At 51.2% G+C, this 14448-nt stretch overlaps 1 protein-coding gene across 1 annotated transcript in view; it reads left to right on the forward strand.

Moving 5' to 3' along the window:
• Positions 1 to 13871, forward strand: part of CORO2A (coronin 2A) — a 46761-nt gene extending 32890 nt beyond the window's left edge. The window contains exons 3-12 of the mRNA XM_081151536.1: positions 1817 to 1933; positions 3487 to 3636; positions 4817 to 4996; positions 5630 to 5746; positions 6472 to 6576; positions 7350 to 7446; positions 8227 to 8339; positions 8697 to 8787; positions 9701 to 9975; positions 10998 to 13871. Of these exons, the coding sequence (XP_081007662.1) occupies positions 1817 to 1933; positions 3487 to 3636; positions 4817 to 4996; positions 5630 to 5746; positions 6472 to 6576; positions 7350 to 7446; positions 8227 to 8339; positions 8697 to 8787; positions 9701 to 9975; positions 10998 to 11129 (1377 nt within the window). The 3' untranslated portion in view covers positions 11130 to 13871. The remainder of the gene's footprint in view (positions 1 to 1816; positions 1934 to 3486; positions 3637 to 4816; positions 4997 to 5629; positions 5747 to 6471; positions 6577 to 7349; positions 7447 to 8226; positions 8340 to 8696; positions 8788 to 9700; positions 9976 to 10997) is intronic.
• Positions 13872 to 14448: the final 577 nt, after the last annotated feature.

Genomic DNA, 14448 nt, shown 5'->3' on the forward strand with positions numbered 1-14448 from the left:
TGAGAGACCATAGCCCAAGACCCAACACTGCCCATGCCCTTTGACCCAAGAATGATCCAAGAGAAGGGAAAGGCTGTGTGCAGGAAGTGGGGCCCGACACTGACTCAGAGGGCCGGAGTTCCCTCAGCGCAATAAAGACGCCTCAGACTCCCGCTTGGCCTCCAGAGCCCTGGGCACGACCCTGTATTCACGACGCTGGGCTGGGCGAGTCCCTCCTCCAGCCTGGGGCAGGGACAGAGTGCAGGGATCCACCAGTGACGCCTGCCACCAGTGCAGGTACCAGAGCTGTGCTGGGCTTTCACCACTCCTGGTCTCTCAGAGCCCTTCAAGTTCTGTAATTTTATAACAAATTTGGGGCTAATCCTGGAAAGACCTGTTTTTTCTGAAAGTCTGGAGTTTTGTCTTAAGTACTTTTTATTGCGAAATTTATAGTTTTTATAGAAAGTTTTGGGGGGGAAATTTAAAGACATAGAAGATGATTAAAAAACCCCTGTTTATCCCACCATCTAGAGATAAACATTAATAACATTTTGGTGTATTTCTGTCCAGTTTTTTCCCTCAGTTTTGATATACACGTGTACGTGCACACACAAACGTAGACATATATTAATAGCTGCTCTTATTTAAGCACTTAAACTCTATAGGACGTCACCATTCAGCTTGTCAAGCACAATATCTCACTTCGCCCCCATATAGTCCTGCAAGGAAGAGATGATTAGTCACATTTTATAGATGGGAAAAAGGCAAAATTTGAACCAACATAATCAGCTTTCAGGTGTTGAAAGCCCACCTGATGTCGCATGCAGAAGGCCTGGAGCCTGGCGAGGGGCGCATGGCTGGCCACGGTCCCGTGGGTTTTAGTATATCTCATGGTTGTGGAGCCATCACCACTGTCTTGATTTCAAAGTGACTTCATCACCCCAAAAAGAGACCCGTTCCCATCAGCAGTCACTCCCCATCGGCCCCTCCCCCAAGCCACTCATCTGCTCTCAGTCTTTATGGCTTTACCTGCTCTGAATTTTTCACAGGCTTTAGTCAAGGTTTTGAACACCAGGCACCAGGGGATGCGTCGGTTTGCTCGAGCAATGAAACCACATCTGGTGTATCATCCACGTGGAATCATACAGTATTTGTGTCTTTTGATGTCAGACTAATTCCACGTAGCATGTTGTCCAGGTTCGTCCGTGTTGTAGCGGCATCGATACTTCGTCCTTCTTTTGGACAACAGAATAACATCCCGTTGCGTGCCTATACTACATTTTGTGTATCCATTCATCTGTTGATGGACATTTGGGCTGTTTCTGCCTTTTGGGGATTTTTATGCTGCTGTGAACATTGATATACAAGTTTTTTGTAGACCTATTTTTCACTTCTCTTGGAGATATCCTTAGAAGTGAAATTACAAGGTCCTATGGTAACTACGTTTAACCTTTTGAGGCTCTGCCAGACTTTTTCTCAAAGGGGCTGCGCCATTTTTTGCCTCCCCACCAGCAGTGTATGAAAGGAAAATGTCCTTTTATTAAACACCTACTCTGTGCTAGGCACTGAGCTAGACCCCTTCCATACCTTGTCTGCTATGATCCTCATACCTACCCTGTGAATGCCTGTCATTGCCTTTATTTTACTGAGGCTCAGAGCAGTGATGGGACTCTCCCAGGATCACACAGGGAACAGAGGCAAGTCCTAGATTCACACCCAGTTCTGCCCCTTATGTTTCCTGTCTACTCAGTGATTGCTGACTGACTGAGTGACTGTCAGAGGCTAAAGTAGAATTAGTCCACTCTTCTCCCCAACCCTCCTGGGCCTTGTTTTGCAGACGGGAAAGTTGGACCCCCACTACCCGAAGGTCTGCGGGCACAGAGGGAACGTCTTAGATATTAAGTGGAACCCTTTCGATGACTTTGAGATTGCCTCTGCTTCGGAAGATGCCACGGTGAGTACCAGCACGTACGGCTGGCTGTTCTCTTGACCAAAAGGAGTGGGATTGGGCCAGAGGGAGGTGGAACAGTGTCTGTACTCGGCTCTGATGCTCCTGACCCCTTCATCCTTCATGAGGTAAGGTTGCTGTGGGGAGGGCGTAATGTAGATTCTGGCTTCTGTGGAACTTGGGGCACGACCCTTCCTCTCTATGGGCCTCAGTTCCCCCACCTATAAAATGGGCATAATAGCTCCCAACTGCCTAGTGAAGATCCAGTGAGATTCATATTCCAGTGGGAAAGCCCATCTTTTGGGGAGACTATAAAATGCTATGAGGGGCATTCTTATTGTGGCCAGAAAATATTGTGCCACTTGATCTCATAGACAGTAGGGAAGTAAATTTTAAAAGGATAAGAGTGGGAGCCATAGATGAGTATGGACACCAAAACCATCCTAGAGGCTTCAGGCCCACCAATTTAAGCACCTCTTCTGTTCCAGGGAGCTAATCCCTGCTCCCACAATGCTCATTGTTATTTATAATTTTTATTCTAGGCCACTTTTAAAATGTAGTGGGTATGACTTTTTTAAAGAAGACCCAAATATGATCAGGTGATTCAAATAAGCATAAAATTCATAGTTACCATTTATCGTGAGCCCACTGGCTCTCATTACACATGTCATGTCACTCAGTCTTCCCTTCCCTGCAACCTCACAAGGCAGGACACTTTTCTGATGTAGAAGTCGAGGATCTGAGAGGTACGGCTATTTGCCCAACGTCACACAGTTTGTAGAGGCAGAACCAGACTTCAAACTGAGGTCTTATTTCAGAGCCCAGTCTATTTCCACTGAGCTATGCCAGTTCCCTAAAGCGCAGCAGCCACAGATGCAGGAAGTTAGGAAATAATACTAGAAACGTTGGCAATGGAAGGTTGCAGCTACTGAGCCCGAGGTTGAGCTCAGAACTGCCTGGCAGCCAAGGCAAAAAGGAAAATAGAATGTATTGCAGAACCCTTACTGTCTGGTCAGAGGAAGCACACCAATTCATCAGGACAAGCAGGCAGAAAATTCTAAGAGGACTTGTGCCAGTTTCCATAGAGGGGATGCTGAGGAACATAAAAGAAGCCCCTCCAAAAGGGCCTGCCCTGTCCTGCTCCAGAGATTGTGTTGGCTGGCTCCCTAGTGCCTTGAGGATTCAGCACAAACCCTTCCTCCTGCCATTCAAGGCTCCACCCAGGGCCTTTTGGACAAGGGGCAGGGGGAGGCCATTGTACTTTGGAGGATGTTCTATGCTGGGAGGCAGATTTGCTCTGATACCCAGCCTGGGAGTCAGGCTTGTGGCCCACCTACCACATACTGCCTCCGGTTATTAGGATGGCAGAGATTACCGGGGGGCACATTGGAAGGTACCAAGGGGCAGACTGAGAGGCCTGGACTCATCTCTGGTCAGTACCAGTCCCTGCTTGGGCTGGAGGACCTTGGCAAAGCCGCTGTCCCTCTGAGGCTCCCACTTGCCCCTCTACTGAGTAAGAGGTGGACACAGAGAGAACTCCCCGTCCCTTCTGCTGACAGATTAAGATCTGGGGCATCCCCAAGCAACTGCTGTCAAGGAACCTCACGGCCTACAGGAAGGAGCTGGTGGGCCACTCCCGCCGAGTGGGCCTGGTGGAGTGGCACCCCACGGCCGCCAACATCCTCTTCAGCGCGGGCTACGACTACAAGGTGGGTCTGTGTATTAACTCCCGGGGCTGCCCTAACAAAGGACCAAGCTGAGTGGCTTAAGACGACAGAAATTTATTCTCGCATGGTTCTGAAGACGAAATCCTAAATCAAGGTGTTAGGAGAGCCATGCTTCCCTTAAAGATTCTAGGGAAGAATCCTGTGATTCTTCCAGCTTCTAGTGGCTCCAGGCATCCTTGGCTTGTGGCTGCATTGCTCTAATCTGCTTTCGTTGTCACATGGCCTTCTTTTCTGTGTGTCCTCTCCTCTTATAAGGACACCACTCATTGGATGTAGGGCCCACTCAAATCCAGTATGACCTCATTGTAACTAATTTCATAAGCAAAGCCCCTATGTCTAAATAAGGTCACATTCTGAAGTTCCAGGTGGACATGAGTTTGGGGAGGATACTATTCAATCCATTAGTCTGCCTGGAGGGGCTGGGCTGGGCCCCGTGGATTGGGGAAATCTATGGCATGGGAGACTGATACTCTGTTCTCGCTCACCTCTGATTGCAGTGTGAGCTGGGAAAGTCCCTGGTCTTGTCTGGGCTTCCGTTTCTCAATCTGTACACAGATGGGGTTGGTGTGACCATAGCTATGGCTTTTAAACTCTTCCCTTCACAACTCTATAGGGCTTTACCGAGGCAACTCAGGGGCCTCCGTGATGGATAAAACGGGAGTGGTAGGGAGGGCCTCTTCCCCCTTCCGATCAGAAGTGCTCTTTATCTGTCTACGTGTGTCTGCAGGGCTACTGCTTGGGGTTCTGCAGGTTGTGTACAAGACTCCAGGGGGCGCTGTTCACATCGTGGATTATGGGAATGTGGATTGCCCTGGAGCTGTGCAGTGCAGCCTGCACAACTAAACATGGCAATCCTGTTTATCTGTGAGAGGTGGAAACTCCTGTTTAAAACCCAGGATCCTTCCAGCATGGATGTTTTGTTGCTCCAAGGCAGATGGTGTTTTTTTCACTGCTAGACAGTCTGACTCCCAGCTTCCCCCTCCTACCACGTGGCAATTTCTGCTGGCAGATCCATCTTCCCACCTGAGGCCTCTTGGCCAGACTGCCATCTGTGGCTTCCCTCCCGGGGATACCGTGTTTCACTACAGCCTGTCCAGCGTGTGACTGTGGGGGCCAGGGGAGGGGCAGCCACTGTGCTCAGAGCCGACTCTCTGCCATGCAGGTGATGGTCTGGAACCTGGATACAAAGGAATCTGTAATCATGAGCCCGGTGAAAACAATTGACTGTCACCCAGACGTGATCCTCTCCATGTCCTTCAACACCAACGGCAGCCTGCTTGCCACCACCTGTAAAGACCGCAAGATTCGGGTTCTTGACCCCCGAGCAGGGACTGTCCTCCAGGTCAGTGCAAGGCTGGAGTCTGGCTTGGGGTCAGAGGATCAAGGAGTGGAGTAGAGGCGGAGGCTTCTGAGAACAGGGCAATAATATTGTTCATTACAGTAACCTACATTCTGGGCAAGCTTTCACACATGTTGTCCCCATTTTTCAGATGATAAAACTGAGGCTGCAGAGAGGCCAAGCAACATACCCACATTGAAAACTGGGATTTGAACCTGGTCTAATGCCAAAGTTTGTCAGTGTGCATCAGCTCTGTCAGGGGCATGACATGGGGTTGGAGACCTCGGGGTATCACTGTTGATCTACTATGTGACCTTAGGCAAGCATTTTCAGGTGGCCAAGCCTCTGTTTCCTCATCTGCAACAATGGGCTATTGTATTAGTTTTCCCTCTCAGAAGATTAAATGAGATAACCCGGGTGACAGTGCCCGCACAGCCCCATGCCTTGCATATAGTGAGTGCTCAATAATCTTTCAACAAGAGCATGGGACTGGGCAAAAGTTTGCCTCTTGTAGCTCAGAAAAATAACTCTGGAAGGATTCTCGAGGCAGAGTTGTGGTGAGAAAGGAAGGCATTCCAGGTGGAGCAGCAGCGTGAGCAAAGGCAAGGGAGTCCCTGACCGCACGTGTCCCTCCAGGAAGCCAGCTACAAGGGGCACCGGGCCAACAAAGTGTTGTTTCTGGGGAACATGAAGAAGCTGCTGTCCACCGGCACGTCCCGATGGAACAACCGGCAGATGGCCCTGTGGGACCAGGTAAGTCTACCATGCACCCCTCACTGTCACTCCTTAGCTGAGTTCTGGCTTCATTCATTCATTCATTCATTCATTCATTCATTCCCTCATTCATTGATTGAATTTATTGATGAATAACAGGAAGATGCTAATAGCCTGATGGCATGAGCCCAGACCTTGTACATCTTGTCATTCAAAGAGGGAGACTGGTCAGGATGGGGGAGAGGGGGGGACACGTGGCTGTGTGTGGGATCAGGACTGGGTGGAAGGGAGGAGAGCGCCTTCTGGGCAGAAGGAATAGCTGGAGCGAGGGCTTTTGATGAAGTACTGAGCCATGTGGGCAGGAGCAGCTGCATGTCCGAGGCAGGGGTGTGGTGAGGTGGGGGCCAGGCCAAGCAGTATTGATTCGAAGGAGCACTTGGCTGGACTTTCAAAGACTGGACAGATCACTTACTTCTCTCTGAATCTCCTTCTTCATCTATTAGAATAAATAACAGACAGCAGAGGGCTGGAGTGAGATCAGGTGTGTGGGATGTGATTTGTTAAGGGCAAAATGTTGGCAAAATACAAGGTGGTGTGCGCTCTCTCATACACACACACACACACTAAGTCTCTTGCTCTCTCTCTCACGTGGCTGCTCACATACATGCACCCAGAGCCCCATGGCAGGAATTCTTAGCTCAGAGAGCACCGCTGAGGGCCCCATGCGTGACCTGCAGGCCGTCCTGGTCTCCCTTCCCTTGCAGGACAACCTTTCCGAGCCTCTCTCAGAGGAAGACCTGGACGGCTCCTCAGGTGTGCTGTTTCCCTTCTATGACGCAGACACCAACATGCTCTACGTGGTGGGAAAGGTCAGTCTGGCACGACAGGAAGGTGGCCTCATGGAATCCTGAGGCAGGAGGCAGAACTACCCTAAGCCTAGCCCCACTGATGGCCAGACAGCAGCCTGGGGCCCCTGGGTGCAAGGCAGGGGCAGGGACAGGCAAGAGCCACTGGACACTCTCCCCCTGTGGAGAGCCCAGCCCCTTTCTCCCACCTTCCTGGCTCCCAGAGCACCTGGGCCCAGGGCTTTAGCTAGACACCCTGAGCTGGCCCCCTTCCCCAACTCTGGGTCCAGATGAGAAAGGACCAGTTGGTGTGTCTCATCAGAGGCACCTTCAAATTTGGGGCAGAGCAGGTCTTCATTGAGTAGGGCTATCATCTGTATTTGGCGGCCCTGATCCCTACCCACCCATGTCAATAGCAGCATCCCCCCACCCTGGCCCCACCCAGTCATTATGACAGTGACAACCAGAAATGCCCCTCGAGGTAAGCCCCACTGGCTGGTCTCAGGACATGCCTCTCTGACCTTTGTGTGCAACTCTTGGATGGGAGTGGGGTTCCAGCCTGTGCCTCCAGAACTTCTGCCTTGGAGGCACCTGGGTGGGCTTTGGATCATGGTTGGGGGGACTGAGTGTTAAAAAGAGGACCATCCTACTGCCTTGGTGACAGTTTCCTGGTATTCCTGGTGTGAGGTGGTTTTACCAACTCTCCCTACTATGAAGACGAGGTTTCTGCTCATGGCAGTGAGAGCCAGGTGGGGGCTGATGGGAACCGGCTCTAAACATACCCTCCTCTTCCTCAGGGAGACGGGAACATCCGTTACTATGAGGTGAGCGCCGAAAAACCTCACCTGAACTACCTGACGGAATACCGCTCCTATTACCCACAGAAGGGGATCGGTGAGTGTGGGGCACTGAAGCCACTTGGGACCTGAGGAGACAGGGATGAGTCAGATTCAGGCTCCACACTGGAGGGGCCCACATTCAGGGGGGAAGATGGTGGGTAAACAGTCTGACTCAATGGGAACTCTAGTTAGGTGTGCAGGAGGTTCTCTGGGAGGCTTCCTGAAGGAGGCAACATTTGAGGAATGGAAAGAGGAGGCAGAGCACAGCATGGGGAGAGAATGAAGGTGTTCTAGGCCAAGATTAAACAGGTACACAGCACGGAGATGGGAGAGACTGACCTAAGAGAGCCCCTACTTTTTCAGTGTGTTTGGGGATAAAAAGACAACAGGATTCAGCTATATGTTGTCTATAAGAAACCCACTTAAATATAAAGACACAGCTAGATTACAAATAAAGGAATGGAGAAAGACATACCATGCTAACAGTAAGCAAAAGAAAGCTGGACACGTTCTATTAAGAGTACCTGGGTCACCCTGTGGGGATGGCGAGGGAGGGCCTGGAACAGAGCACACTTCCTACAAAAGCCGAGCTAAAATCATGTAAATCCTTGAAGGTGAGGACAAGTTCTGATTATTTCAGCCCCATTTCCCCAGCACAGGGCCTGGCCCAGTGGAGATGTTTGCTCATGAACTGTTTGTTGAGGGGAAGAATGGTGAGAGGAGGGTGGTCTCTGTTCACATCCAGGTGTGCAGCCTGGCTTTGCAACTTACACTGGGTCCCTGTGACCCCAGCCCAGCTGGAACTGCTTGGCCCTTGTCATCCATCTTCCCGCAGGTTTCATGCCAAAGAGAGGTCTTGACGTGTCCACCTGTGAGATCTTCCGCTTTTACAAACTGATCACAACCAAAAGCCTCATTGAGCCTGTGTCTATGATTGTACCCCGGCGGGTAAGAGTGGTGGGGGTATCTGCAAAGGAGGTGGGGAACCCTTTCTGGAGAAGACTAACCCTGGAGCCAGGAGCTCATGCCCCTGAGGTAGCAACAGGGAGGCTATGGCCACTTCCCTCAAGGGTCAGGCCTTCCCCGTGGTCAGTGAGGGATCACTGGGAGCTAGGAATCCTAACTCTTGCCTCACCTCTGCTCTTGAGCTGCTGTGTGACCTTGGGCATGACCCTTTGCTCTCCGGACCTTGTTTTTCTCAATTCACAGGGGTTGGGAAGGGCCTGGACCCCCAGCTCTCTAAGGGCCCTCTGTGGGCAGCCTGCCCTACCACCCCCGCTCTCACTGTCCTGACTTCTCCTGCAGTCGGAATCCTACCAGGAGGACATCTACCCACCCACGGCAGGGGCCCAGCCCTCTATGACAGCCAGGGAGTGGCTCGGTGGGATGAATAAAGGTGAGGAAGGCAGAGAAGAGGCCTCGGGCGAACGTGGGGGGAAATGGCGTGTCCTATGGCCCAGAGAGCTGAGAGGGGTTTGAACTGTATGTGTATTCTCCTGAAACCCCAGCACTGGTCCTTGACAGTCAGTCCCCAGTGGCTGAGATGGTCACACCTATGTGTCCCAGGAAGGCAGGGACTTATCCCAAGTGGCTCAGAACACTCCCTCCCAGTCAAGGGATTTTGCTCCATGGAAAACTACTAAGCTCTGGGCTGTGCAGAGTGACTGGATAGTCTCAGCCGGACCTTGTGCCCATCCACCCCCACCCCCACCTCCACAATTACTCAGGAGACCCTCTAGGCAGCAGCCCCCACCCCAGGCCCTTGTGCCCTGACTCACCCTTCCTGCCCTGTCAACATGAGGGCCAGCCCAGGGAAGGCTGTGGGTGCTCCCCACCCCCACGCCAGCTGCTGCCTCTGTGACTGGGATCTCCCTTCCCTTCTACACCCCAAGCCCCTCTTTCTATAGCCCTTAGACAGTCTCACTCTCCTCTGGGCCTCAGTTTCCTCATCATTCTCCCTGATGCTTGCCTCCCCTGCTTCCCAGGAGTGTAGGGAGAATTCATAAGCTGGTAGATGTCAGTGTGGGTGGGACTGTCCCTACAAAGCAAGGGCCAGGCTTCACGTGAGGAGCTCCAGGGCATGCACCATGCTGCTCCGGTAAGCTGGGCTTCCTCAGAGCCACCTGCATGGGACCCTGGTTCGCACTCTGAGTGCCCTGGTCCACAGGTTCGTGCCTGTCTGCCTGTGGCCGAATCCCCCACCCTTTTTGTGTGCATCTGTGTGTCTGCTGCCTGCCTGCGCCAGTGCCCCCCATGCCCATGTGCTAACGGGCCCTCAGTCCTCACACAGCCTTTTGCTTCCTTCCCAGGGCCTGTCCTGGTGTCCCTTAGGCCCGGCTCCGATATCCTGAGCCCTCGGCCTCTGCCCCCAGAAAGACCTCTCTCCAGCCCCACGGCCCCCACCGCGCCCCACCTCGCGGACCAGACAGAAGCGCTGGTTGCCGAAGACGGCCGGAGGCCCTTCCCCCTGCGCGAGGAGAAGGCGCCAAGGTGGGCGGCGGAGCACAGGCTGGAGGAGAAGAAAGCCTGGCTCACGAACGGCTTTGACATCTTCGAGTGCCCCCCACCAAAGACTGAGAACGAGGTGGGAATGGGGGGTGCGCCTGCCCTGGCGCGGGGGGCAGAGGAACGAGGGGTGAGCAGAACGACCAGCTGTGTGGCCCGGCCGAGCTACTTAACTCACTTCGTTAATTCATTCAGCAAACGGGCGACGAGCGCTGTCGGTCCGCCCAGATGGGGGCCTTGCGGACAGAGGGTGGAGGACCAGCTGTAAAATGAAGAGGGTGTGACTTGCTGCGTATTAAAGCCCCTTCCGGTTCTGACCCTGTAGGATTTTTGTGCTTTCAGAGCCAGCATTCGCTCAGTGCCTGCTGTGTGCCAGGTCCCGTGGAGGGCACTCTGATATACTGTAGGTGTGAATTCTCCCAACAGCCCTGGGAGTCAGTAGGTAGCGGCTAAAAAGTCAAGGCCTGGCGTCTCTTGGAGGGCTTCTAATCCTAGCTCTACTGAGCGCTACCTGTAGGGTACTGGCCCCAGGGGCCAAGTCTCTTTGCTTCAGTTTCCATAGTGGTAACGTGGGGGCACTAATACCGTGACCCTCACAGGGCTTTGTGAGCATCCCGGAGAACAGGGAAGACCCTTACTTAGGGGGAGCACCCAACACCTGTACCGTTCTGTACAGTGGCAGCAGTTGTGATGATACTAAAGTTAGTTTTCTGACCCTCATTTCCTGGAGGAGGAAATTAAAGCTCAGAGAAGGTAAGTAACTTGCCTGAAGCCACACAGTTTAGTGGTGGTAAAAACTCCAATTTCCAGACATCAGGGCCAAATATCCTTTCTTCCATCCCATGGGAGAATCTAAGGAGGCAAAAAACTGTCTGAAATATCAAGTCTTTTTGAATTTCATTTATTAGGTGAAGGAAACAAGGTTTTTGTAAAAGATTTATGCAATGGCTGCCCCCTTAGGCCTCAGTCACATTAGTTTAATCACCTCCACCTTTCTGAGTCCAAAAGGGACGATGGTTTTTATGCTTTCTGCTGTTGTCCTGCCTCCCTCAAATCCCAGGATACCTACATGACCTTTTCCTCTATTCCGTGCTCTCCCAGCTGCTACAGATGTTCTATCGGCAACAGGAGGAGATCAGAAGACTCCGGGAGCTGGTGACCCAGCGCGAGGTCCAGGCCAAACAGTTGGAACTGGAGATCAAAAACTTGCGGATGAGCTCAGAATGGTTTTGAGCAGAGGTCTCTGCCCTCCTTGCCCTCAGGGACACCACTTGGCTCCATGGGGAGGTCCAGAACCAAACCACGAGTCCCCCAAGAACAACCACTATTTCTATATTTTTTACCAGAAAATGAAACTCGATCGCCGAAAGATTCCAGTGGGACGTGGTGCCGTTTTTCTATTTGCCTTCTTGAAACATCAGTGTCTGAATTGACTCTTTTTACATGATACCTTGCCTTCTGTTTGATTCTGTTTGTAAGGGTCCATGATAAGCTATAACTTCCCAAGGGAAAGAACATTGTAGAAAGTTAGAGCTAAAAGGACCTAGAAGGTGAACCTGCCTGTGATTTTCAAACTGTGGTCTATAGAATGGGGCAGGCTAACCAGGAGGGCTGAACCCTTCTTCCCCCCTTTCCAACCTGACAGCTCTCCTTTCTGTTTTATATATTGGCTTATATGGAATACATAATTCTGCTACTCAAAAAAACTAGAAGTTTGAAAACCAGTAATTGGCCCAATTTCCTCATTTTTCAGGTGGAGAAATTGAGAGGCCCAAAGAGAGGCAAGTGATGCAGGTCCCCAGAGTGTTCTCAGCAGGGGTGGGCTGAGCTTCTGGTCTCCTGGGTCTGTCTGTCTGCTGTTTTTGGTCTGATACAGTTCTCGGCCCACAGAGGAGGGATCCGTTCGTTCTGGCCTTGCTGTGCTTCCTGACTTGCAGTGACCTCAAGCCTTTCCCTCTCTGGTCTCAGTTTCTCCATCTGAACAAGGGGACCCCTGGAATCTGCCACCCAAGACAAAATGTTGGCCTTGACCTAAGGAAACTACCTGTAGGAGGATGATCTGGGTTTGCTGTGGAAACTCACAAGACATTGGCGCAAGGGCAGAGGGAATTTAACTTCAGGGAAAGAAGTCAGGGTTCAGCCCAATTCTAGAATATAGATAGGAGGGCAAAACTATCCTCGCTCCAGCCAGAATCCACCGGATGTGGGTAGACACTTCCTTATGTGGGACACAGACATCAAGTTGTCATCCACGGCCACCGACAGCTACCAAAGCCCTAGGGTCACAGAGTCTGCCTCTGCCAGGCAGACAAAGGCAGATGTCAGTCCACCGTAACAGAAGAGGCTCCAGGAGGTGGAGGTGGCAGTTTGCCCGCAGAACCCCCTGGCCACCCAGCCGTGAGAGCTTCTGGAGGAGGATTTTACTAGGCAAGAAAGCAAGACCACATGGCCCTAACGTTCCCTTCCAGCCTGAGCATTTTCTGTGTCCCTCTTTTGTGACTCTGTGGTCTGAGCCCTTCTCTGAGATTCTTTCTTTCTCAGTTCAATACAGTGGCCCACCTAGAGACGGCGAATGTTGGAAGTTAAAAGTACCTCCTTACCGAGGAGGTGCAGACAATGAGATTTACTCTTTGCACTGGGTAATCCTGGAGCTAGGATGGGGACTGCAGGAGGCCACCAGGCCTGGTGGGTTTCAACCCAGGCTGTACCTTAGAATCCGCTTGGGAGCACTCAGAAAATACAGATGGCCAGCCCCAACTCAGAACCAATCAAAGCTGAATCAGCAGAGTAGGACCTGGCCTTGTGTATGCTTTTATAAGCTCCCAGGTGATTCTGCAGTACATTGAGGGTGGAGACCCACCGGGCTAGTGCATCTGTACCTATCTACAGTAAAGATGAGGACAGGGAGCGCCAGACAGGAGCTGGGACCCCAACCTTGTCCTCTAAGTCTTGGCCAGAGGCTAAAATCAGGAAGCATTGCTCTGAGCCCTCTGCCAGGTCTCTGCCCACTCCCACATCCCCCCACCCCAGTTCCCACAGGATGGGGGCTCTGTGCTCCTGATTGCCCCCTCCCTTAGCCATGGCTGGTCCCCCTGTCTGCTTGCACATTCCAGACACCCCAGTTGCTTGTCTTGTCCTCCATTTACTCAGTCACTGGGGCCTGCCAAGCTTGCCAAAGACCAAATCCCAGGTGTTGTCAGGGAAGCAGAATTCTACTAGATGGGGTCATCTCTCCTCCCTCATTTGTGGCCAGCACTTCACAGTTTACAAAGCCCTCCCACCTCCACTCACTGACACATTCTACTCTAACATGGGTCAGGCAGGCATGATTATCCCCATGTTCAGGAGGGAAGATCAGCCTTAGAGGAAAAGAAACTTTTGCCTATAGGCACTGGCTACAAAGCAGTGGAGGTGGGGCTGAGTCTGGGGAGCTTCCTGAAGGCCGCCTCAGCGAACTCTCCCTACCCCAAGGGACCCAGACCTCAAGCTTAGAAACAATACGAAGGCATCATGAACAAACTTTTTTTTTTTTTTTACATTTAGAGTAAATTATTTAAATTATTTCACAGCAGGGGAGTGGGATAGGTAATTTTTATCAGATATTTTTTTAAGCCATTTTAAATAATTACTTTTTTGTTTATATTCTTGACTGATGAAGTGGGACTTGCCCAGAACTCGCAGGGCGAGGCCCTCATGCCCAGGGCAAGCAGAATGAGCACCCATTTCTTTACTCCATGCCCTGGGAGTCCCCCTGACTGCTGACTCAGGAACTTTCCGAGAATGAAGACAGCACTGGGAGATGAGCTTTAGGGTGTCTTCACCTTAGCGCCACAGTAACTGTTCTTCCTGGAACAAAACTTGAGTATCATAGAGGGAAGCAGGAAGTCAGAAATTGATCTATGCTTTTCATATGAAACCGTGCCTGAAACTGTTTGATTGTTTTAATGTTGTGTCTGAAATTCCTTGTACCTTTGTAAAATAAAATTAAATAAATAAATAAATAAAAATGAAAATAAATAGATGTGGAATCGTGCTAGGAAAGACTATAACAATAATAAACAGCATCTGCCTACAGATTTTAATACATGGAACTTTCCTTTTCTTGCTTTGTTCCACAAACAACAGTTAATTACCTACTTTTCCAGGCTGGGAAACAGGTAAGACAGAATTTGTCCCTGCCCTCTGAAATTTTAAGTCATGGTTGGAGAGAAGGGGAGGGCCAAGATAGCGGAAATATCGGCTGCTTTGGGAGAATAAGCAAAGAAGGTTTCCTGGAGGAGGTGATATTTAGGCAGAAACCTGAAGGGTACATAGGAGTAGGGCAACAGGCATTTGGGGAAAATGTGTTTGAAACAGAAAACTGCCTATTCCTTGGCCTGGAAACAAACCAAGATTAGAGCACAGACAGGGCAGAGATTAAGGGTGTTAAAAGCCAAGGGCCTCACCCTGGCTGGTGTGGTTCAGTGGTTAGAGTGTCGGCCGGTGCACCGAACGGTCTCAGGTTCAATTCCCAATCAAGAGCAGGTAACTGGGTTGCAGGTTCAGTCCCCCC

Source organism: Miniopterus schreibersii (genome assembly GCF_964146895.1).
Source record: "Miniopterus schreibersii genome assembly, chromosome: 11".
Lineage (NCBI taxonomy): Eukaryota > Metazoa > Chordata > Mammalia > Chiroptera > Miniopteridae > Miniopterus > Miniopterus schreibersii.